The 22,798-nt window shown below is 40.4% G+C and overlaps 1 protein-coding gene across 6 annotated transcripts in view; it reads right to left on the reverse strand.

Moving 5' to 3' along the window:
• Nucleotides 1-2,999: 2,999 nt before the first annotated feature.
• IL1RAPL2 (interleukin 1 receptor accessory protein like 2) overlaps nucleotides 3,000-22,798 on the reverse strand; it is a 434,872-nt gene continuing 415,073 nt past the window's right edge. For all 6 annotated transcript variants that reach the window (XM_027645481.1, XM_027645482.1, XM_027645483.1 and 3 more), the window contains 3 exons: nucleotides 19,965-20,108; nucleotides 16,069-16,239; nucleotides 3,000-6,702 (listed from right to left, as the gene is read on the reverse strand). In XM_027645481.1, the coding sequence (XP_027501282.1) occupies nucleotides 6,005-6,702; nucleotides 16,069-16,239; nucleotides 19,965-20,108 (1,013 nt within the window). In that variant the 3' untranslated portion in view covers nucleotides 3,000-6,004. The remainder of the gene's footprint in view (nucleotides 6,703-16,068; nucleotides 16,240-19,964; nucleotides 20,109-22,798) is intronic.

Genomic DNA, 22,798 nt, shown 5'->3' on the forward strand with positions numbered 1-22,798 from the left:
TTAGAGGAGTTGTTTATAGAATACCTACCGTGAGAATCTGGCTCAGCTTGACAAACTGTATTTTTATTATTATTATTTATTTGCTTTCCTGCTTGGTCTGTAGCTTTACAATGGTATTGCAAAGAAGAGAAAATGCTGACAGGTCATGTTATGCTTCTACTGGCAGTGCTGATGTTTTATATTTATATGACAAATATCCTGGCAAAGCTTGGTAACTTTTACTTTGTGTTTCCTTTTTTGAAACATTGTTTTATACCTCTTTGGAGCAGCCTTATTAACCTCTGAATTTCTCCAGTGGCACTGAAGTGATCAAATGGCTTCCTGTGGTAAGCATTGCAAAGCTGTCCTTCCCTCAACATCACAAATGCTGCAGGTCCTTTCTTTGGGGAAGCAAATTACTTTTCAGAACTCTGTTCTTTGTGTTTGCAGGAATATGATGTGCCATTACTTCCCATTTTCAAATTCTGCTTTCTTCCTGTAACAAAGTATTCCAAAGTGCCATATTTTTAACATTTGCCGGGTAAACTAGTGCCAAAATGGAACTGTTTTAATCACTGTTATTTATGAAATTTCAAAAGCTTAAATGCTTCCAAGACCATGGAGGAAGGTACTTTTCTGTAGTTTTCATTATTTTATAAACAAACAGACCAATATTGATTATTTTTAATGAATATTACTTACTCAGGTCAGGTACCCATTTTCCTTCAGACCCATTGGCTCCCTGATACCTTGGTGTGGATCTTCCAGCTCCACTGCTCACTGCAGTCATCATTTCTCCCAGTCCTAACTTACCGATGTTGGTATTACAAAAACTGAGGATCAGGACTAATTCCTGTGGACTTTTGATAAGATCTGGCTCCTGTGTGGCTTAATTGCTTTGGAACCAGGCTCTGGCTGTGATTTCACAGTCAGACCCCCGGGGACAGCAAACTGATACAGCACCCAGCAATGATGTGTTGCAAGAGCTGCAGAACTGATGTTAAGAAATGACATTTTTCTGGGGAACTTTGCACAGCATCCACTGAATAGTGGACAAACATGATGCATTCATGCAAGAGCTGCCATTGTCCTATAGTCAATCAGTGTTTCTGCCTGGAAAACCCTTGGACTCTACTCTCTTCTTCCCCTCTCTTCTTCACACTGCCCAATTATTTCTCAGTGTCCCAGTAACTTTGCAGCCCCAGCATGAACCTCAAAGGGTGCACAAGAGGGGATGGACGAAATGCTGCATGGAGGTAGAGGTCTCTTGCAGACAGTATTTCTAACCAAGCTGTCCCATGGGATAAGCTCCCAGTTGCCCAACTGGGAGACAGTGCAAAACCCCCACTGTTCTCCCATCTGTGAAACAGTTCCCAGGGCAGTGTCTCTGTCAGGGCTAACATGCATTGGAGACTTCCTCTCCTGTGACCAGGACTGTGAGACCTGACAGCTGCTCTGCCATAAAGCTCAATTCTCAGTGTCCGTTCAGAGACGGACACTGGGAAAGCTGCTCGGAGCATTCCATAAGGGCACAATTCTAAAGGCTGCTGAATCCTGTGATTTCTGGCACTGAACTGCCCTTCCAGGCCCCTGCTCAGTAAAGTATTTCTCACTGAATTAAGGGGAATTTAAGTATGTGCTTATGCATTTGGATGAACAGAGAAAGCCTGTTGAATCAAAGGAACTACTGAGAGCAGAAGCCCTTAAAAATAATGATTTCTTTTTTCCCTGCAAAAGTATCTGTTATTTATTCCCAAGTCCTTATCTTGTTTATAACAAAGAATGAACAAAATTCCTTTCCCAAGGCTGGATGGTTCTGGAGCATATCCACACCAAACAGGGACAAAAATAAGCTTGATTTTAGACAGAATAAATAAGCAAATGCTCCTTAGTCTTTTGACTTCTTTCTCTCCCTTTTGTCTTTTGTATTTCTCTGTACACAGTAAATATAAGGTTTATGGCCTTATCCAAAGTCTGCTGAATTTGATGGAGCTCTTTCTATTGGCTTGAGTGGGTTTTGGAGCAGACCTGGTAGCAAGAGTATGGTAATACCTTTATATATATCTTTCTCATCCACTGTCTAGAGAAAGGAATGTTATTAAAATACCAGCCAAACACACAGCTCCCAAGAACTGTCAATATTCACTGTACTTTGTTAGTTAATTTAAAATTACCCTGTTTTCTTCCTGAACTTACTTTAGGAACATAAAATCTGCAGCAGCTGAATAGGTTTCCAATTTCTAGCTCTTTTTATAGACAACCTTTAAACCACAATTGCCTCTGAAGTACATCACACATAAAGGTAAGTATACAAACAGTAGCTTCCAAACATTACAATAAATCATCTTTAAAATGAGCATGCCCCAAATCAGAAGTCCCTGTGGCTGCAATAAGGATGTTTGCTGCTGGTGATTTTGTCACCAGGGAAGGCACAGCCTGACAAGTTGGGGGTGGCAGGGCTGCAGAGTCACCCAAGCGAGATGCAGCACCAAGCACAGTCAGGGTAGTGCCCTGGCCCCTTCCCTGATAAATCCAGCTGATAAAGCCCCCATGGCTTTGGTGGGACAGAGGAATGCAAAATGCCCATATGCCCTTCTATTTCAGCTAATGAGGTTCACATTCTTGCCACCAAGGCCCTGATCCAGCTGTTACTGCTGCCATGAGGGATCCCGCTGGAGGGCTGCTCTGGTGGTGGTTTTCACAGTGGGACAAACTCCTGTGCCACCCAAATCCCACAGATGGATGCATTTCACTGTTTGACTGTATTTTTCCAGACCCTTAAGTGCTACCTGTGGAAGCATGTGGCCTCTTGCATGTCACAGAGGTGCTGGAACATGTCCAGAGAAGGGCAAGAGAAGGGTCTGGAGCACAAGTGTGATTAGAAGAGGCTGAGGCAGCTGGGGGTGTCAGGCTGGAGAAAAGGAGCCTCAGGGGTGACCTTATCACTCTCTACAACTACCTGAAAGGAGGGTGTAGCCAGGTGGGGGTCGGTCTCTTCTCCTAAGTAACAAGTAGCAGGACAAGAGGAAATGGCCTCAAGTTGTGCCAGGGGAGGTTTAGATTGGATTAGGGAAAATTTATTCACTTAAAGGGTTGTCAAGCACTGGAAGAGGCTACCCAGGGCAGTGGTGAAGTCACCATCCCTGGAGATACACAAAAGACATGTAGATGTGGCACTCAGGGACATGGTTTAGTGACAGGCTTGGCGGTGCTGGGTTAACGGTTAGACCCGATCATCTTAGAGGTCTTTTCCAACCCAAACAATTCCATGATTCTATACTGGTACTACATGAAACTGAGTCCACGAGAGGCCTCCCAAGCTCAGCTCCCCATCCCCACACTAGAAGCAGAGGGGTACAGGCAGTTCCAACTCATGTATATATTGTCGTAGTACTCAATACACACTCAGAAATCTTAAAGCAGATTGTGACTTGGCATCTATAACTAAAAAATATCAATACATAGACACTCAATGTGCTTTTGCAAAATGACAGAAAAACTGTTCTTTTCATGTTTCCTCAATGCAAACATGACTGCATTTTGCTTTGGAATAACTACTGCTCTAAGAGACATATTACCACTGGGTGAATGAATTTGTTACCCATATTTAGTCCTTGTAAATAAAAGAAGCAGACCAACCTGCATATGTTTTTTCTTTTCTTTTTTTTTTTTTTTTGGAGTTTGCATGCTTAATACAGAACTAGCGGGTTTAAAATCTCACTGAACATTCTATGTGAATTAACCAGATTCTAGAGTAATGTGGGAAGGAAAATAATGAAAAGTACAGCTTTTCATTTAAACATATGCAGCTCTTTTCATGCAGGGTTTGCTTTTAGGAATTTTTTTCCTTTTTTTTTTTAATTACACTTTGCATTAAAGAACATAGCCAGTGTAAACACAGTCTGTAACACTTATAAAACAGTGCAAATTTTGTAAATTTTTGGGAGGAGGTTGAAATCCATATATTTATAATGGAGGTAAAATCGCTTTCTTTCTCAGTAGAAAAATACGTCTATTAAACACCTATATGTTTGGAACTTAACTTCACAAAAGAGCAAGTTAAAGTTTCTATACTGTGTAATAAATTAATATCTTTTCTAGATTTCCATTTTCAGTGTTAGTGTCAAATGCATAATAATGCTAGAAAAAACAAGAGAAACATGTATTATTTAGAACCTAATAAAAATCTTACAGACAATAACTGGTGTAGGAGGGCACAGAATAAAGAACTGGGGAAAGAAGCAATGGAAAAATACTGACCTCTATGAATTATTGCACATTCAAGATCATTCTCATGGCCTTTGGGCCAATTCTTTGACTTTTAAGTCTTAGGTCAGTGTTTGTTTCCATTTGACTGTAGGGTACAATTTAGGAACCACTGCAAAATGTCAAGGATTTACTGAACTTGTTTGCTGATGAAACCACAGGCAGCTGAGTGCAGAGTGCTAACTTTTATTCATGCAATCAAAGAGAACAATGCTAAAGCCATACTGAAACACAGGCAAGGCTGCCTGCCTAAAAATATTTTTGGGAATTTGCTCCAGCAGATCTCATTGAGACAAAACTCTCATGTCTACTGTGTTTTCATTAGAGCTGGGCCAAAACCTGCAAAACTGGCTTCTGCTTCATTATTTAGGGCTTTTTTCCTTAAATACTCCACTCTGCAACTCTTAATCAACTGAGTATGGAAATCTCACTGGTACTCACTGAGCAGCAATGCCTGATGCAGAGTACCTGTATAACACTTCTCATCCACCAGCAGCAGGAATGCCTTACATGAAAGATAAATGACAGTATCCTATTTGACTGATGGGATCACTCACATAAGTGAGAAATGCAAGACCTTAACAGATGCTTAAAAACATCACTTTTCACTAGTTGCACAGACAGCAGAAATATTCCTGCTTCTGCCAAATTTAAAAAGTACATAAACTGACAGGTAGATAGACAAGAGAGAAAACTGTCTCAGGTCATTATCACTGCAACTGAAGTCAGATTTACCAGTAAACCTGAATAATTTAGCACTTCATCTCTGAATATTGCTGTAGTAATTATTTTCTATTGCTGATGTTCTCACAAAAAGGTTGATTTCAAATTGTAACTACTGATTTTGGAAAGAAAATCCTATGTAATAATACACTGCCTTTTCTACAAATCTTAATAGGGCTCAAGAGATCATAAGAAATTTCAAATTAATTAATAGACCAATAGACAGATAAATTTCTACTTAAATTGTTTGGAAAAAGTCATTATAAATCTGCAAAAAGTTGTGAAATAATCTATAATTGACAGAAAAAAACGTTTAAAATCCTCCTAAACATCTTCCGATATTCTAGTAAGTTGTTTAGTAAAACCACATTGCTAACCATTGACTAGGAATACAACATGCCTCAATAATAAAATGAAGAGATGCTGATGGGAGCAGGTGATTTATTCTGCAGTAACTGTTACTATGTATTTATTGATAAAGCTTCATCTGCATTGTTTCAGCTGGTCATCTTCTAAAAAGTATTTGTGAGACAATGTTACCGGGAAGGTTTCCTCCTCCTTCCTTTTCAGGATGATTCACCCCTTGTGGTCTGTGGAGGAGATAATAATTTTTGTAGCATGATTAGAATTTCAAAGTGTACTGTAGTCTATATGAAAAACCCAACAACTTCTGTGTATTTCAAATACTGTTACTTAAATATGTATGGATGTTGGAGACCATATACAGTGACCTTTTACCCATCCCAGATTGTAAACCTACTGTAAAATGGTGGGGTGTGTTTTTTCTCTTCCCCCTCCTTTTTAAAGAAGCAATAAAACTGTACATTAAAAGACAGGAAGGACATTACTGAGTTACAAAAAGAATGCCCCCTTTGTCAATAATTTGTAAATGTAAACAAAAAAGTTCAAGTAGAAAAGCAAACAAGTGTGCTGCTGCTTCGAATATGTTTTCTCACCCCATGGGGTTAGGGCAAAGTTCTTTAAAAATGTGTCTTCATGGCGGTCATGAAGCGTCCCGAAAGAGTCCTGATGTCCACTACCAGATATCACTGGTGAAGCTAAGCTCCTTGGCTGATAAAGGTAGCAGTGGGTTGTTCCTGTGAAACTCCTGGGGGTCCTTCACGGTGTTGTTGAGAGGTAGCTGTCCGTTCAGGAGTGTCAGAGGAATGTTACAGTACGTGTGGTGGTTGCTTATGGAAGCGATTGGCAGTGTCGCTGCTGACACGTCGTACTCGTACCCTCTGCAGTAATGTCTCATGTGCACAGAGTCTGCTTGATGGTAGTCAGTTAAATCAGCCCGTGATTCCACCAACGTGGCAGAAGTGCCTGTGACAGCAACAGAGGGGATAGTCTGGAGGTCTCCAAAAAGGCCCTGCTCTGCAGAATCCAGGACCTGATGCCGGGACACCACCTCCTTTTTCTTCCCTGGCATTTCAAAGACTAGGCGCTTCCAAAACTTAGAATTCAGTTTGCTGCTTTTTGGTCCTTTCCACTTGACCACCGAGAGAAGTTTGATGGTGTGCTTTAAAGATTCCACTTCATGATAATTCACTTTCCCTTTTAATTCAGTACACTCAATCAAAATAACTTTGATTTCGCCACTGACTAGCATGTTATGGAGTCTGTTTTCCATCTCAAAAATACTCCATCCTCTCCTGAGAACATAGTCTGGAGTTAACACGATAATGAGTCTTCTGCTTTGCTCAACACATCTTGTGAGATCTTCAATGTAAGCTACAAATTATAGAAAGAGAGAAAGAGTAAAGAATGAAGAAGTCTATTGTATCAAAACATTAGGCTTGCAATCAAGTATAACAAAATCCTACAGCTTACTGATCCACACTGTTTAAGACAATGGGCATTTCAATATACTCCAACAAAAATAGGATTGTGTATCACAACATATTTCTATTTATGGAGTACACATAAAAAACTCCTTAATAATACCCTCCTCCCTTTGCTATTTTTCCCTGTTCATTGCAGCAGAACGACATTTACAAAACATTCTCGCTGTGTAGATGCATTAGTGACTAAAAACACACAGTTCACTCGGTGAAAAGAATATAGGTCAAGATCAATGTAATGTTTGTGTAAATTTTAACATTAACATTGGTTATGATCAACACTGTGTTGAGGGAAGCACACTCTGGGAAGCAGTTCTTGTGTTTCAGATGCAAGGACATGAAGGTGCCGCAGGGTGTATGAACTGTAACTTTCAAGTGCTCAAAAAGAAATGAACCCTCATCACATGCAGAACTTGTGCTTATTGCATAGAAGCATCATGGTAGCTCTTTCTTCTTTAGGTATTGACCACAAAGCCCAAGAACATTCTTTGTAGCCCAATGGTCTGTTTTAATATCAGGAACCTGTGCTTCTATGTACCCCAAGGTATTAACAGAAACTTCACAAGTGACAGGAACAAATGGAAAATTTAAACATATCAGAGGTATTTATTTGTTGAGACATCAGTGACAAAGAAAATAGTAAATTCTTTTATTCATGCATGCCAAGGAGTTGCAATTGATCAGTGTAAGCAGAAATGCCAGCCCATCATCAGCTCCATGATGCCAGCTTATGGAACTACAAAATATTCTTGAAGTTGGACTTGGCTCCCTGAGTTTTGCTTATCCCAGGGAAAAGAAGCCAATTGCGCTGGTCTGACATGGAACAGGATGGGAAAGAGATCTACTTACAGACCTGATCCAAAACCCATTCAAATGAACAGACTTCAGCAAATTTCAATGGGTTTTGGGTCAAGACCGAAAAAATGAAATCACTTAAAAAACCCTTCTAAGGGCAGAAGAGTGTTCATAGGTTGCATAGCACTCGAGACAGGATATCTTTTTGTGTTTTTAAACTACATGAACCTCTTTGACCATGCTACTGAGGATGTGCCACCTGACAACAGAGGAAAGCACGTGTTATAAATGAAGACTTGGACACAAGAGCTGCACAGAACAGATCTTTACTCAGCACAGGGCAGGGCCTCTCTTTACACACCTGCCCTCTAGCAGGAACAATAATTACAAATAACATCATTAATCAACATCTGTTACTGCAAGACTCATTTTTATAGTCCCAGGCACCATACCACAGCATGCTTATTCACACCACTTCCAGTAAAGCAAATAGCTACAAAATAGGCCAACAGTAACATTCTAAAATAGCTTATTTTCATGAGACTGAAGGCATAGTTAGCATCAAATCTGCCTTTACCAATGTTTTATTTCACCACTTAGCAGCAAGAAGAATTTCTTTCACAAATGGAAAAAAGAGGCAATTGCAAACATCCCACAGACACACAAAAATTTAAGACATACACATACATTACAAATGTCTATGCAACAATCCTGACTTTTAGTTAATGGTTTATGACTCTTTAATCATGCAGCATTTACATTTTGGTTTTTTTCCTTGAAATATTTTATGAGGAAAACCCCCACATTGTTCTGTGTAAAATAGTTACTCATTAATGAAAAAAATTCAACATTAAAATCCATGGGAGAGGCAGCAGAGAGGGGAGAGAATCGGCAACAATGAGAAAACGATAAGCAGAACTGGTGAAACAAAACTTAAGGAAAGGTAGAAATGTTCAATACAATGGAAAGAGATTATCCCAATGTATCAACAGCTCAGACTCTTCATTTTCTTCCTTTCTTTCTGCTCCCAAAAAGAAAGAATTTAGGTGGGAAGCTTCATCATTAGAGGTTGAATCTGCAAGATACAGTAAAACAACAAACTATCATGCATCTTTCCTGAGACATATTCATCCCTCCTTCAAACAACTCAGACACTGCTTTGTACAAGACAATTCTCTGCAGGACACAATACTGGGCAATACCATGTGTCCAGGTTAGTGCCAAGCACGGCCACGCATATCCAATGTGCATCCAACAAACACAAACCAACAAAACAAACAGAAATCAGTCCACTTTCATCTCTTCAAATATCCAGTGGCAATCATTTCAATAGCAATAATCCATTATACCATCACAATCAAAAACTCATCAGACTTTGCTTTATTCAACCAAGGAATGAGGTGGGAAGACAACAGGAAAAAAAATCCCTATTTTCTCAGATGGACATTTCTTCCTTTGGTGCCTCTCCCACATTTTGGCATGCTCACCTTTCTTACTGGATATTGCAACAGGTTAGAGCTCTGTCCTCAGCTGACTAATGGACACCTTCCCAAATGACCACGAGGTGATCTCTCAAATTCCACATTTGGAGCTGTTATAGCTCCACAGACTTGGCCAGTGAACAGGGGGCCTGTTGGTGCACTGAGGATAAAGTACACCGAATAGGAAACTGGAAAGCCACATTTCCAGCCATCTGGTCCAGAAGTACTCAGTACTCCCAGTAACTTCAGTTTGGGATTACTACTGAAGGTTGGTGACAACTTTCCTGGAGCATGTGGTTCCACTGGCTGCACTCTACAATATGTCCAATGTGTACAACTTGAACATTTCTGTGAAGAAAAGCACAGGAAGGCAGGTTCCTGTCTGTGGAAATTCCAGCTTGGTATTTTCCAGTGGTACAAGTCTGACTGCATAAACCTATGAGTTGCTAAATCACCCGCTCTCATTTCACTTCAGAATTTGAGACTTCCCAAAATACAGCAGTTTCAGTTGTCTGTCTCAAGTGTTTAGTCCATGAGAAGGTATTAAATCCAAGCAATCTCTGTTGCAGTGTGGGATGGAGAAAGGGTTGCTTTCACCTTTCCAGTGAGCTAAGAAGTAGTTGTCAGGTAATTGTTCTATTTCACTTACAGAAAAAAACCTGAACAGGGACTTCGGGAATGACATCACCAATTAGGATCAACTATAAGATTCCAGAGCAACATATTTCCATCAGATAAATATAACTTTGCTGTAACTTCACTTTTGCTGAGGAGGTGTCAACTTCAATGACATTTCATTGTGAGGGGAGAAAAAGTTGTCTTGACAAAATCAGTATGGGATTACTCGCTTTTAATTCCCGAAGACTGTGTTTTTATTATAAACTAGAATGTAAAAATAAGATGTCAGCATTAGAATTATCCACTTGGATTTCACTGAAAAAGAACATTTTAAATTTTGGCCCTTTTCCCCCCCTCCTTTAAACATCATTTTGCAATATGGCACAAAACTGTTTTCAAAATGTAAGCAAATCCCACAGGTCAAAACCTTAAAATTGTGAGTGACTGTATCAGTAACTTACTTGCATCATGTTCAATGCAATGCCCAAGGAGGCATGGACAGCAAGAAATGTTATACCCCAAACCAAACAATGTTTTTGCATGGTTGTCCATGAGTAATGAAGACATAGCACCTCACAGCAAACATGTGCTCACCAAACACCATCAACATGTAGTAATGCTGAACTGTATAGTCTGAAGCACTGAAGAAGAGAATTCCAAGTGATGCATCCCATTTGCAATTAAATAATGCATAACTACCTATGGAACCTTGAATGAGCTACATTAACCACAGACTGGGAGGAAACGTAATATGCAAGCAGACTAAGAGCAAGGAAATTAATGAACACCATGGATACAGAGTTGCTTACACAAAGAAATGACTGACTAACCAGATTTAGATGATTTGCAGAAGCAGTTGAGGGAGAAAGAAAAAATACTAGAAATCATATAAAGTCCTAAGAATATTTTTGGGAAACACCAGCACCACGAGAACCAAAGAGAATCCACCATCAACCCCCTGCTGGCTGGTTCCTGGCAGTCTGAAAATAACCAGCCTTTCTGTGTTTGGCAATGTGACCATCACTTGAGGAAGTTATTTATAGAAGAGCAATTCAGTCCTGGCTTCCTAACTGAATAGTTCCCAAACCCTAAATCTGACCACTTTATTATAATACAAATAACTGTATGTATTGCTTTCCTATTTATTAAATATGTTTTGCTTCTGTTAGCTCAGACCAGAACAGCAATGCAGTTGGAACTGCTGAAACACAGAGCAGAGTAATGGTCACTCCTGAGAGAGAGCCCAATCCCTGTATAAGCTAAGGGACAGCTGATGAGTTCAACATAAACAAACAAATACTGCACATCAGTGTGACACACTGCCCTCTCAGCATATTCCTCCCCTTGCCATCATCAGACTTTCTGTATTTGACATGGTAAAGGAAGGAGGGATTAAGGAAGAAGGAAAATAGAAAATATGGAAGTTCTGGGAATGTCTCCTTGCAAACTGAAATATCTGAAGTGGGCAATGTTGGTAAAATTGTCTTGGCAATAGATGGCTAAAACAAAATTCTGTATATTTATAATCAAAGATTCATAGAGTGATGCAGGTTAGAAGGGGGCCCTGGAGGTCTCCAGCTCAATATCCTGCCTGAAGGGTATTGCTCAGGACATCGTCCAGTATGTTCTGAAGACCTCCAAGACTGGAGGTTTCTCAATGTCTCTGGGTTGTTTCAGTTTCTGACCACCTCCACGGTGAGTAAACTTTTCAGATGTTTAAATGGAATTTTCAGTGTTGCAACTCATACCTATGACCTCTTGTTCAACAACTGTGCACCTCTGAGAAAAAGCTGCCTTCACCTTTGTGCTGTCCACTGGAAAAATAAGTCAGATCCCTCCTTAGCTTTGTCTTTGCTGGCCTTTTCTTTTGGGCTCTCCTCTTATACTGTGTGCTCCAGCTCCCTGACCACCTTGGTGGCCTTCAGTGGGCTGTTACAGGATAGTCAGCCCTTCTGGTTTTTGCTCACATTTATTCCTTTTTTAGCTGTTATCCCTCTCTATCCCTGCTACCCTCACCCATGCCTGGCATTAAGTGTAAGATTCATACAGAGCAGACGACCAGGGACTTCAGAAAGGAGTTGTTCCTGTTCCAAAGAAATGGCATCCCATATCTAATTAAGGCTCCTTGGGAACTCCAGACATATGGTTCTACTGGGTTTTGTTCATTCAGGAGCCCAGGAAGCTGGAATTCACTGGGCAACGCCACACAGATGGGCAGACAAAACTACAAAGTGCCAGAACTGAAATACTGACTGTTGTGTGCTTTTTATCACGTCTTAGGCACTCTCCTGTTTTGCTGAGAACTTCTCATTTTTCAGGTAAAGCAAAGATGATCACCACAGTTCTTTTCACTGCCTGATCTGTTTACCCTGGGCTGAGTTGGGCTGAGTTGTTTGTGGTTTTTTCAATCCTGTCAAGACCAAATGTACATATGCTTAGAGAGCACCTAGATGATGCTCTAATAGATTTGTATTGCTGGTATTAAAAATCAAACTTGACAGGTCACCTCTTCACTTTCAGGGTTTAAAATAATTTGCAGAAACCATGGAGAAAAATATCTTCTTCTGAGTAGTCCCAATTTTAGAGGAGTGAAGGGCAAATAGATGTTTTTCTCTGCAGACACATCATCCTTAGCAAGACAGAAAATGGCTCAGGTGAAAACATAACTATTGCTGTTACACACCCCTGCCCCCCACCCCCAACTATTCAGTCTCCTCAGGTCTCCTAACACTGAATTAAAAAACTCACAGAGCTTGAGAGTATTTGCTGTGGGAAAGGGTTTGTTTAAGAAGCCCTGAAAACTAATAGGGTGAAAATAATGAGAACTGCTAAAAAACTTTCATAACAACTGGAAGTGCATCTCAGGGATCACAGTCTCCTTACACAGGTTAACATATCCAATTATGCCTAAGTTGCCCAGGCAGAAAGGTGTATGTGCTGTCAGCTTCGACAGAATGCAGAACACTCACTCTCATAAGACCAAAGAATATTCTTTGTGAACAAATAGCTGCTATAGTACTTCCCAGAATATGCAACTCAATTCCTGGGTTACAAACTCGGTCTCACTGCTTACACAGCACGCTGCATGTCACATCTCCCTGCTGGGTCACCCCTTTCACCTCCCAGCCAGGGTGGCTGTGTGGGATTCTGCAGGAGCCAGAGCAGAGGAGCGGTGGCTGCTTTAGCCCCTTTTCCACCTCACCAGTCTAGGGAGCCGGGTCCATCCATGCTGCTCTCAGGCAGCACCAAGATTCACCTCAAAGGTCCTTGCTGGCCACAGTGTGATGGGCACCACTGAGGCCCTTGGCATCCTTCATGGTGTTCTCCCTCCCACAGGACAAAACGCTCCACTGGGATAAGATTTGTATCCCAGCAGGGCTCAGAAACCAACACCTACTGCAAAACATGACAGCCTCATTTGACCTGAACCCTGGATGCCAGGGATCTGCTTCCCAATGGTGAAGAGGTGGCCTCAGTCCCTACAGCCATCACCTCTGTCCTCCCAGGGACAGCAGCAGTCGCTCCATGGGCATCCCTGAAACAGAGGGTTCTCAGCACAGAGGTGACATGCAGAGCTCAGACATGCACTGTGAAGGAGCTGGCTGCTGGGTGCATACCAGCTAAAGCACATCTGGCTGTAATCTCCCCCTTGGCTGCACAGGGACATGCAGAGCCCATCACAGCTTTTCCCCAGAGGTTAGCGATGAGCCAGCTGGACAAAAACATCATCAAAGTTGTCCCTGAATTTTTCCGGAGTCAGCTTTTTAGGTTGTTCAGAGAACTGTGCAAGAAAATTAATGAAATACTATTTAACAAATCTATTTTTTGCTCGCTCTCAAATCCAAGGAGCAGCTGTCAGTACTGCTGCATGCCAGGAAGGAAGCGCAATGGTTCACACCCTCCTGTGGCAGCACCTCACAACTGCAGAGACTGAAGGAACAGTCCTACAGAACACAGCTCATATGCTGCACTAGCGGAGTGGCACACACTGAGGCACACGGGATATAAAAGGAAACACATCAGAACAAAGTAAGAAAGTATTACATTGATTGAAAGTAATTTACACTGAAAGATGAGGAAATGCAGCACATGTGAGAAGAGATATTTCCTAAATAAAAAAAATAACTGTGATCAACCCCCCATTTTTCTATAGAAATCTACCCTGGAGAGCTATATATTTTGTCATATCTGCCAATTTTTGAGACAGTCACTCTAAAATATGTTATGTTTACTTCTGAAGTTTCTAGTAGGCCCATTCTACATCACACTGCCTTCAAAAAGCACTGCAAGTCCTTGAGAGACTGGTGAGCACTAGGCAGGACACAGCCACATTCCACTTCTCCAGCGCATGCGGAGAGCTTACAAATACAGGAGGCCGAGTCTTCCTTCCTTCCCCATCCCCTCTCCCTCCCTCTAGCCCCACTTAAAATAAAGTGCCTTCTCTCATATCTTTTTCAAAGCTAAAGCATGCAAATCACACTCATTTCAGTGGCACATTTTATTCTGCATTGTCATTATGTCTGATTAAGCGTTCTTGAAGCTCCATGTGTTAGAATCAGGCCTTTTCATAATACTGAAGAAGTGAGTTTGAGAGGAAAAAAGAGGCATTAAATCTGTGAATGTTCATAAATGAGAACTGACATTTTCAGGTACCCTACATTTTCAAGAGAGGTTTAATGAATACCCAAAGTGATGACAAGTATTTGCTGAGTGCCTGACTGACAAAAATAGACAAAAATAAAATACCATGTTGGCTGGTACAACAATTGGGAAAGAGAATCTCATTTTGGATTAATTTGTGCTTCAGTATAGTTATCACTGAAGGGTTAACTTTAAATTCTTTAATTCACTTGCATAATTGCTATGTATAACTCTGCGATATTGCTGGATATCAAACAACTAGTTACAACAATTCTGTGAAAAAGGTGTATTTTCTCTTAATAATATCTAAAAATTTGGTATTACTTGCTTGTACTGTCAGAAATAAGAAGGCTATGAGCCAAGTCCCCCTTCTGGAATTTCTTACTAAGGAAGAAAAACTCACACCTTGCAGGGGCAGAAAGAAAAAGGGAATCAGCTCTAAACTAGGAGCTGCAAACACACATGATCGATTCAAGCCACCACGCAGGACTTTGCATGATCTCTGGCTGGGCTCTGACTCCTCTTTCCCAGTGGTACAGGATTCAGAGCTCTGCTTCCAGCTCTCTCAAATGTCAAAGAAGAAACAGGCTCTAACTTCTGGGGCAGGCACTGGGGTTTGGCAGCAGCCAGGCGGCAGTTTCAGGTTTTTGGCAGGCAGGTTGCTAACGCAGCTATGTTCGAGCTGTTTCATGTTTGGGGACATCTGCTCCAGTACAGCCATTGCTTTGTTCTCTTGTTCATATTTCCTATACAGTAGCACATACAGAGAGAAGTTCATTTTCTCTTTTACTATTTTTTTTATGGAAGTGATTTGGAAATGGAATTTGTAGTAAAAAATACTGATTTTTTTCCACAAGGGTAGCATTTCAAATAAATGTGGTATTGCAGTAAACATACTCTGCACTCAAAATTCATCAACATCATGCATATGATTTGTGGTCTTTTTGATTTGCTCAAAAATGAACCTGGTAGAAAAAATGCCATAACTAGCACTAGGAAAGCATTAACTGTTGGTACAGACCTCCAAAGGTGGTGCTGCATCTTCAGACATGGCAGCAAAACTGATTTGAAATGCACAACTGTATTTCATTGTCAGCATTGAAAATAGAATTGGCTCATGGGCTGTAAAAAGTCCTCTGAATAATTAATACTACTTACACAATATCAATGACTTACACAATGCTCACACTGCTCAGAAATTCAACACTCAGTCAAAACTCCAATTGTACCCTTACCATTAACTGGGAAACTATTGTAGCTCTTTATGAGACTTCTAAGTTAGGGAAAAACACAGAAAGATAATGGAAAAGATGACTTTTACTTGTAAAGCTGCTGTAGACAAACAAATAACCACTGAAAAAAAAAATAAATCCCATTTTCAATTATATACCAGAGACTACAAAATCTTTTTAGGAAGTTTCCTGCTTAGTTACCTGTGTCTGATGCAGACATTTTGGACTCCGTATTGCTTGAAGAGCTGTAGCCTTCCCTGTAGGAAGGTCCAGCTCCTTCCTCCACCACTGAAATCAATGGCAGTTCCATTGAATTCAGCAATGCAGGAACAAGCTCTAACACAGAGCTCGAATTTGCAGTGCTGAGGAAACTTTTCCAATCCCTGCAACACTTCCCAAAGAGAGGGTTTTCCTCTAGTAACTGTCACACAGTCCAGGCCTTTGTGACACATCAGAGAGAAACAAAACAGAAAGGTCAGAAATACTTACTTCCACTAGGGATCAGGTCCCTATCTGGAATGAAAAGCTTGTATCCATAGTGCTTTTCCAGAACATCTGGCAGAATTTCAAGTGCAAACTGCTCCTCTTCATTAGTGTCACGATCTAAAGCATCGGGATCCACTTTGGTGTATGAAAGATATGCATCATATTCCTTGTTGTCTGTAAGAAAACAAATTCATGTTCAGCTGGCTGTTTGCAAGAGCACTAGAAAGAATACAGGGAAGTACTAGGAAATTGTATTATTCCTCGAAATGACCAGGCATTTCCCAACAAAACTGAGTCTTTTCACAGGAACATGTAATCTGGCTTCCAGAGAGAAATTTTATGGATCCAGACAAAGGATATCCTCTCAGTTTTCTTCTCCATGTGGAGCAGTAACTCTGCTCCATGTGCTCGGACCCATGTCACAGCTGACAAGGTCATGGGCAAGATTTTGATACAAAATACTAAAGCCGAAAGTTTTAGTTTTAATCCTTTACATATTGCTAATGGAAATCTTTCAATTCCTATGCCTCAGGAATGCTAGGATTATGTGAAAGTTTTGAACTTGGAAAAGTTTTTGTGCCTGGAAAGTTTTGAGCAAGGAAAACTTCCTCTCACAAGTAGTTGTGAGAACAGACATGACTTAACCCAATGAATACTGACTATGCAAAAAAACAATGCCAGATACAGTTTAAAGCATTTTTTTCAGAAAACCCTGTAGTTTTAAAAATCAATATAATAATTTTAGAGGTCACTTGACCCAGGACACTTGAAATATTTGGGGCTTACAGTTTGAGAGAGAGAAATAATTTCCAGAGCAATGGGGCTCAGGGGGAGACTTGCCCCTCCATTTGGCCTGCAGCTCAGGAGTGGAGGCAAAACCTCATCCAAAGGTGGATAGAAGGGGCAATACACCTCCTCCTCTTCCTCCTGCACAGCACTGGGGCTTGTCTCCAGCTCTGCTTCTGAAACATGGAGCTAAGAGCTGGTGACCATGCCAGGAACAGAAGTGATCCACTACTGAGCTCAGGATCCACGCTGGCATCAGACTGTCTTAGTGACATTTCTCTTTCCTATTCCTCTGCAGTAATGGAAAACAGTGTATTGGAAAAGTCAACCTTCAGCAATTCAGTCTCCAGGGAAGAGCACAGCTGCCATTATTTACAGAAAATGAAAAATCAAATAGTTGTGAGAACAAAACTGCATGAATGGAGGGTTTCTGAGTACCAATTATCTGTAAAGAATAGTGCATATGAAAGATAATTACAGCAGTTAAAAATTATCAATATATTCTGACAAAAAGAAAAAAAACCCCTAATCGTAATACAGTATATTCCTTGATGACCTTGAAATGATGGTTACTTATAATTTCTGACAAAAAGCCACACCAATGAGGGTCAGAGCTGCAGTCAAAGCATGTGAATAATTATATATTTGTAAAAGGCAATTTGCCTAGTGTCACCATAGCTGTAGGGAAGGATGGAAGATGTCCACCTGGCTTGCTGATACTCCTCTGAAATCAACAGGCCAGTCAGCTTTGGAGGCCTGTCCAAAACCTGCTCCCCTGTCCATAATGAAGCCTGCCAAAACCTTTTAAGAGATGCCAGGCACCAAGTGATCCTAGAGGCAACATCCCTGAAAACGTCTGCGAGCTCTGCAGAGGCAGCAGAGCCCTGAGTGGCCGTGGAGCAGCGTGAAAGCCGCACATCCACGTGCCGGCGGTCCCAGAGCTTCCAACCCCTTCCAGCTGCGGGGGCACAGCTGCCCTCTCCAGTCACCTCTGCTCACAACACAAGTGAGCAAGATGCAGACAGAACCAGTACCCCCGGGCTCCTGAGACTTGTACACTTGTGTTACATCTCCATGGTCTCAATTCCCTCTTCATAAGCTTCACACACACAGGACAGAGCAGAAGGACCTGTCCACACTTGCCTACCACTTGCTCTGAGTGCTCTGGAAGCAGCACTGTTTGGAGCCAATTTCTAAATGGGTCCTTTAATCCTCCGTGTCATTTTCTCTAAAAGCAATGCTACACACAATACAGGAAGTGAATGCATTCAGCATTGCTTACATACAGTATTTTTAGAAATAGGAATAAAGCAAATCTGTTGAGTTCCCAAATCTTCTTTTTTAAAAAAATACATGTATAAATGGAAAATGACCCTGCAATTGCATCAATACAGCTGACTGCTCATAGGAGCTCTGTACAATCCCACTATAGCCTGCATTAGTAGAAACATCCCCATACATGCTTTGAGTTCAGTAACATTCTGCCTCCATCTTTTGTTCTGCAGGATCAGAATGTGACACAAAGCTGCAGTAGGTCTACAGTCATGCACTGGAAAAATAAAAGGTTGTTTTCAGAATTAACATGCACACAAAATACCCTATGTACTCAGGGGGCTTCCTCTAAACAGCCAGAAAACAATACTGTTTCATAAATTAAAAAGTGATCGAATCAAAAAAGTTACATGAATAAAAATGCAGCAGCTTCACACTGAAAACACAAGATAAATTAATCAAAGCAGGCTGAAGGGAGTTACCGCTTTTTGCTGGGGTGAGCCAGGGAGGTCATGTTGCTGTAATCCTGAAGTGTTAAAGGTAAAGTACTTCCCAAATAATCCCACCCTTCACTTTCTCCTAGGTACCAGCATAAATATTGTGCAGTATCATATAGCATGAAAAAAACCCATAATTTCATGTTTTGCCAGTCACATATGAAGATTGCAAAAGAGCCAGTTTCCTGACCTCTAGTCCTGCTATTTATTGTTCCTTATTCTAAAATCCCCTAGATGTCATTCCATCCATTCTCCAAAACGCCCACGGATTTCATTGTAGTGGAACATTTTCACACCGTATCTACCCAGTGTGAAACATTTATTACTGTGATAACAGCAACACTAACTGCAGAAAGGAACATGTCTATGCAACTACACATTGTTTTGGCAGTACGGGTAATGTGTTCCCTGCTCTTTTTTCAAACACATTATAGTTTCTAGATGTAGCATTCCAGAATGCTTCTGTGGCTCATTAAGTGTTGCAGTGGACTATGGCAAGTACCTGTATTCAACATTGTACTTCAGATCTTTAGCAGATACTACTTAGATGCATATTAATAACATATTAATTATGATATGTGTTAAGAACATAATAATAGGATTTAATTAGAAATATTTGGATTTAGTTTACAGGGCTTACTCCAGCTTCATAGGAGCAGGAATGTTCTATATTCAGAATAGAATTAAGAGAATTAAATTAATTCACAGAATTAAAGCTGCCATTTAAAAATACAACTTTAGCTTTAGGCACCAAACAGAATATAAGCTAGTGAGAGGGAAAGTGAGGAAATAAAAATGGAAAACAGCCTAGTTTATTCCCCAACATACTGCCCAGGGAAGTTTTACATTTCCACTAAGTTGTTTACAGCCTCCCAATTAACTGAGGTAACTAGTTAGCCTTGATAACAATCACCTCTCACTAGTCAGAGGAGGTCATCGGCAGCCTGATGGGAATTCAATGAAAATGTTTAACGAGGAATACCTGGTGAAAGAGCTGCCCACATACAGTACAGACCTCAGGAGAAGTGATCCTGGGCATATGTGGCACCGGAGACATGAATGTACAGACTTTCCCCAAGGAATGAGTTCACAAATGATGCTGAACAATTCTTCAGACTCCCATTTGCTTATGGCACACCCAGTGATACTTCTGTGAAAAGACTAATTGATTTCAGGGGGCTTTGGGAGAAAGTCTTAGGGCTTTACACTTTTGGATGCTTAGTAGTTTGAACTTGAACTAAAAGCAGGTATCTTTTGGGATTCATTTCAATTTAGAAGCTTCACCACTTTGGGTCTCTGAAATATTTCCATTGCATATATCGAGTTTCCTGTGCAACTGCTTACCATCAGCTGCTTCATCTCCTCCAAAGTTCTGTCTGTAGAACAGCATTAACTCTATGTTGTAGCACTTATAGATGGTCACGAGCAAAATAAGCAGAAGAAGGATGGCTCCCAGTCCTCCAGCAAGCTCTATTTTGTAGATCAAATCTAAAATTAGCAAGGAAAGACAACAAGGTTAGGATCTTTCCAAGCTTTATTTGCTCTAATCCAGCATACAATTCCACATAAAATTCTGCAGCTCCCAGTTATAACCACTGTAACATTAGGAATGCCTAATATTTTTGTTCATTACCTATTACTTAACTTTACTTATTTACTCCATCTACCACTCATCTGAAATCACCATCTGAAATCCAGAATGCATTTGAGGCTATATATGTAATTCTTCTATATGGGAATTATGTAGTGCTTTTACACAGAGGATTAATCAAAATGAGCTTGTGGAGTCTGAACCTTCTGCACTGGCCGAGTGCACCAAATGCTGTATGCAGCATGTGAGAATAGACATATTCTATATATATGGAGTATAGAACCAGACATATTGTACCTCACTGGCTCTAGTCCCCCATTCCCCCATGCCCAAATTAAACAACTTTGGGTTTATATTTGTGAAGCCTGTGGACAAGGTGATGTGAGCTGCCAAGTCAGGGCTTCAGCTGGATCACTGGAAAATGAATGGAGCATCCAGAAAGCCCAAGATAACATGAGAAGCCAGGAGCACACATCAGGCTGCCAAGAGCCACTTCATTTGAATTGTGATGGCTACTAACAAAGTTCTCACATGCTTGTAGAGTATACATTATACTTTAATGGGAACTAGTGCTAGTTAAAATTTCCTACTGGGATGCTTTTATTAGGAAACATCACAAGCAGTGATTCACAAATTCATCCAAACACAGTGATCCAACTTTTACAGCTAGGGAAACAGAGGCATAGAAAAGAGAAGCAACATGTTCAAGGTCACTCAGCAAACCAATGACAGAATGGGATAAAACCCCATGATTACCAGTCCAGAGCTCCATTTGATGTAAGACATTAACTTGAACAGCATTGCTTTTTAGCCTGAAATGTCCTCTGAATGTAATATTGCTCCTAACACTGCCTGGCATATTATTTAGCCATAAAAGACAGAGGATGACAATTTGACTGTAGCATTCTATATTAGTTCAGATAAGACGTCATGAAGCTATTTGCTGCTGTGATAAATACAACGAGAAGTTGCAAAACTAATACAGGCGAGACAAAGTTCTTGTGATCTTTACGCTTCTAAAACTTAGGTCAGAAAAAATTACTCGTATGTCATTTGTGTCATTTTCAAGATAAAAAGCAAATTAGTTGTGTATCTTTTGGGGTTATTCTTGCCTCGCCAAGCCTCGTATTTCAATAATTAACATCAGATGTCAAGCTATTCCCAGTTTACAGTATCTCTGATGTCTGGCTGGCAAGAAGTCATGGACTAATAGATGGAAAAAGTCTATTATAATAGCTATTTAATCTCTGTGAGAACACAGGGAATTCATGGGACTTTTATTACACTGCATGATAAAGCTTAGCATATGCTCTGGGGATAAATCTGGGCAAATGGAGAACAGAGTTGGTTAAAGTCACTGTTTGGGGAAAAAATATTTTTTTGTTGCACTGAATCTTCTTTGCTAGGAAACTGAGATGATGGCAAAGCTGCCAGCTTGGAAGGAGAGGAAATGCTGAGCCTTGCAGCCGACATAGGAGCTCCGACTTGTCTCCACTTTTGGGGGGAATGGCAGGATATTAAGCAAAACCACAAAATCCAGCTCAAAAGGCAAAACTGATCTGCTTTCACATGTCCTGTAGTTGTCCTTCTGCATCATAAACTCTTCTGAGTCCACACATAAGGAGGAAGAAAACCAGGCTTTTGAGCTTCTTCATTCCATTCCAAGGTGGAGACAAAGAGAAAAACCCAGACTGTTCAGTTTTCTTTCCTACTGTAGCTTAGACTCAGCCTCTGATTAATTCTTTCCTCCTCAAGTGGTCCTCACTGAGGTCAATAATAAGGCAGCATTTCCAATTAGGAAAGGAGGTGAATCTGGCCTTTCTGCTATAATAGTGACTGAAAAATAGCAAATAATATTCTGTAAAATAATGTAGAAGGACCTTCTCACAACATATTATAGAGGATTATGGTCTTTAAAATAGCAAAAGTCTCCTAAACACCCAATAAATGAGAGACAAATATATTTTAGAAGTTTCTTCATAATTTAGTATTACATCAGTAGCAAAAAAGTCCCAAAATTAGTTCCCTGCATGTCTTGATTAAAGGCAGCCTCCATGAAGTAAATCGTGAACAAAAGTCATAATATTTACTTTTATCTCAGTTCACTGCTTCTTTCCACTAATAGCCTGGCTTGATTTTATTCTGCAGTTCCTGACAAACTTTTCATCTTCCAGTACAGTTATATTATAGACTATGTAGACATCAACCACTAAAATACTGGACTGTTTTCAAATTCTTTTGAAGGGAATCCTGAACCATTCCCACAACTAAGGGACAAGTGGGTGTATATTGCATTTCCATGTAATTTGAGCATCAAATATGCTAGGACAGCATACAGAAAAAAAAAAAAAAATAAAAGCTAACCAAACCCAGGATTGCCCAGAATTTATTTCTGAACTACTAGAAAGAAGTAACAATGCAGTCTTGAATTAAGACAGTAAAGAAGAATGTGACAGCAGTGGTATTCAGGTCTCAGCATGACTGATTCTGTCTTTGCATTGGTAACTTTGGGTGTTTATAACTGGATTTGGTTCTTTCTCAGCCAAAAAAGCCCAATGAAAATAATCATAAATGATGACACGTGCTC

This window comes from Corapipo altera, unplaced genomic scaffold, assembly GCF_003945725.1.
Source record: "Corapipo altera isolate COAL_440 unplaced genomic scaffold, ASM394572v1 65, whole genome shotgun sequence".
NCBI lineage: Eukaryota > Metazoa > Chordata > Aves > Passeriformes > Pipridae > Corapipo > Corapipo altera.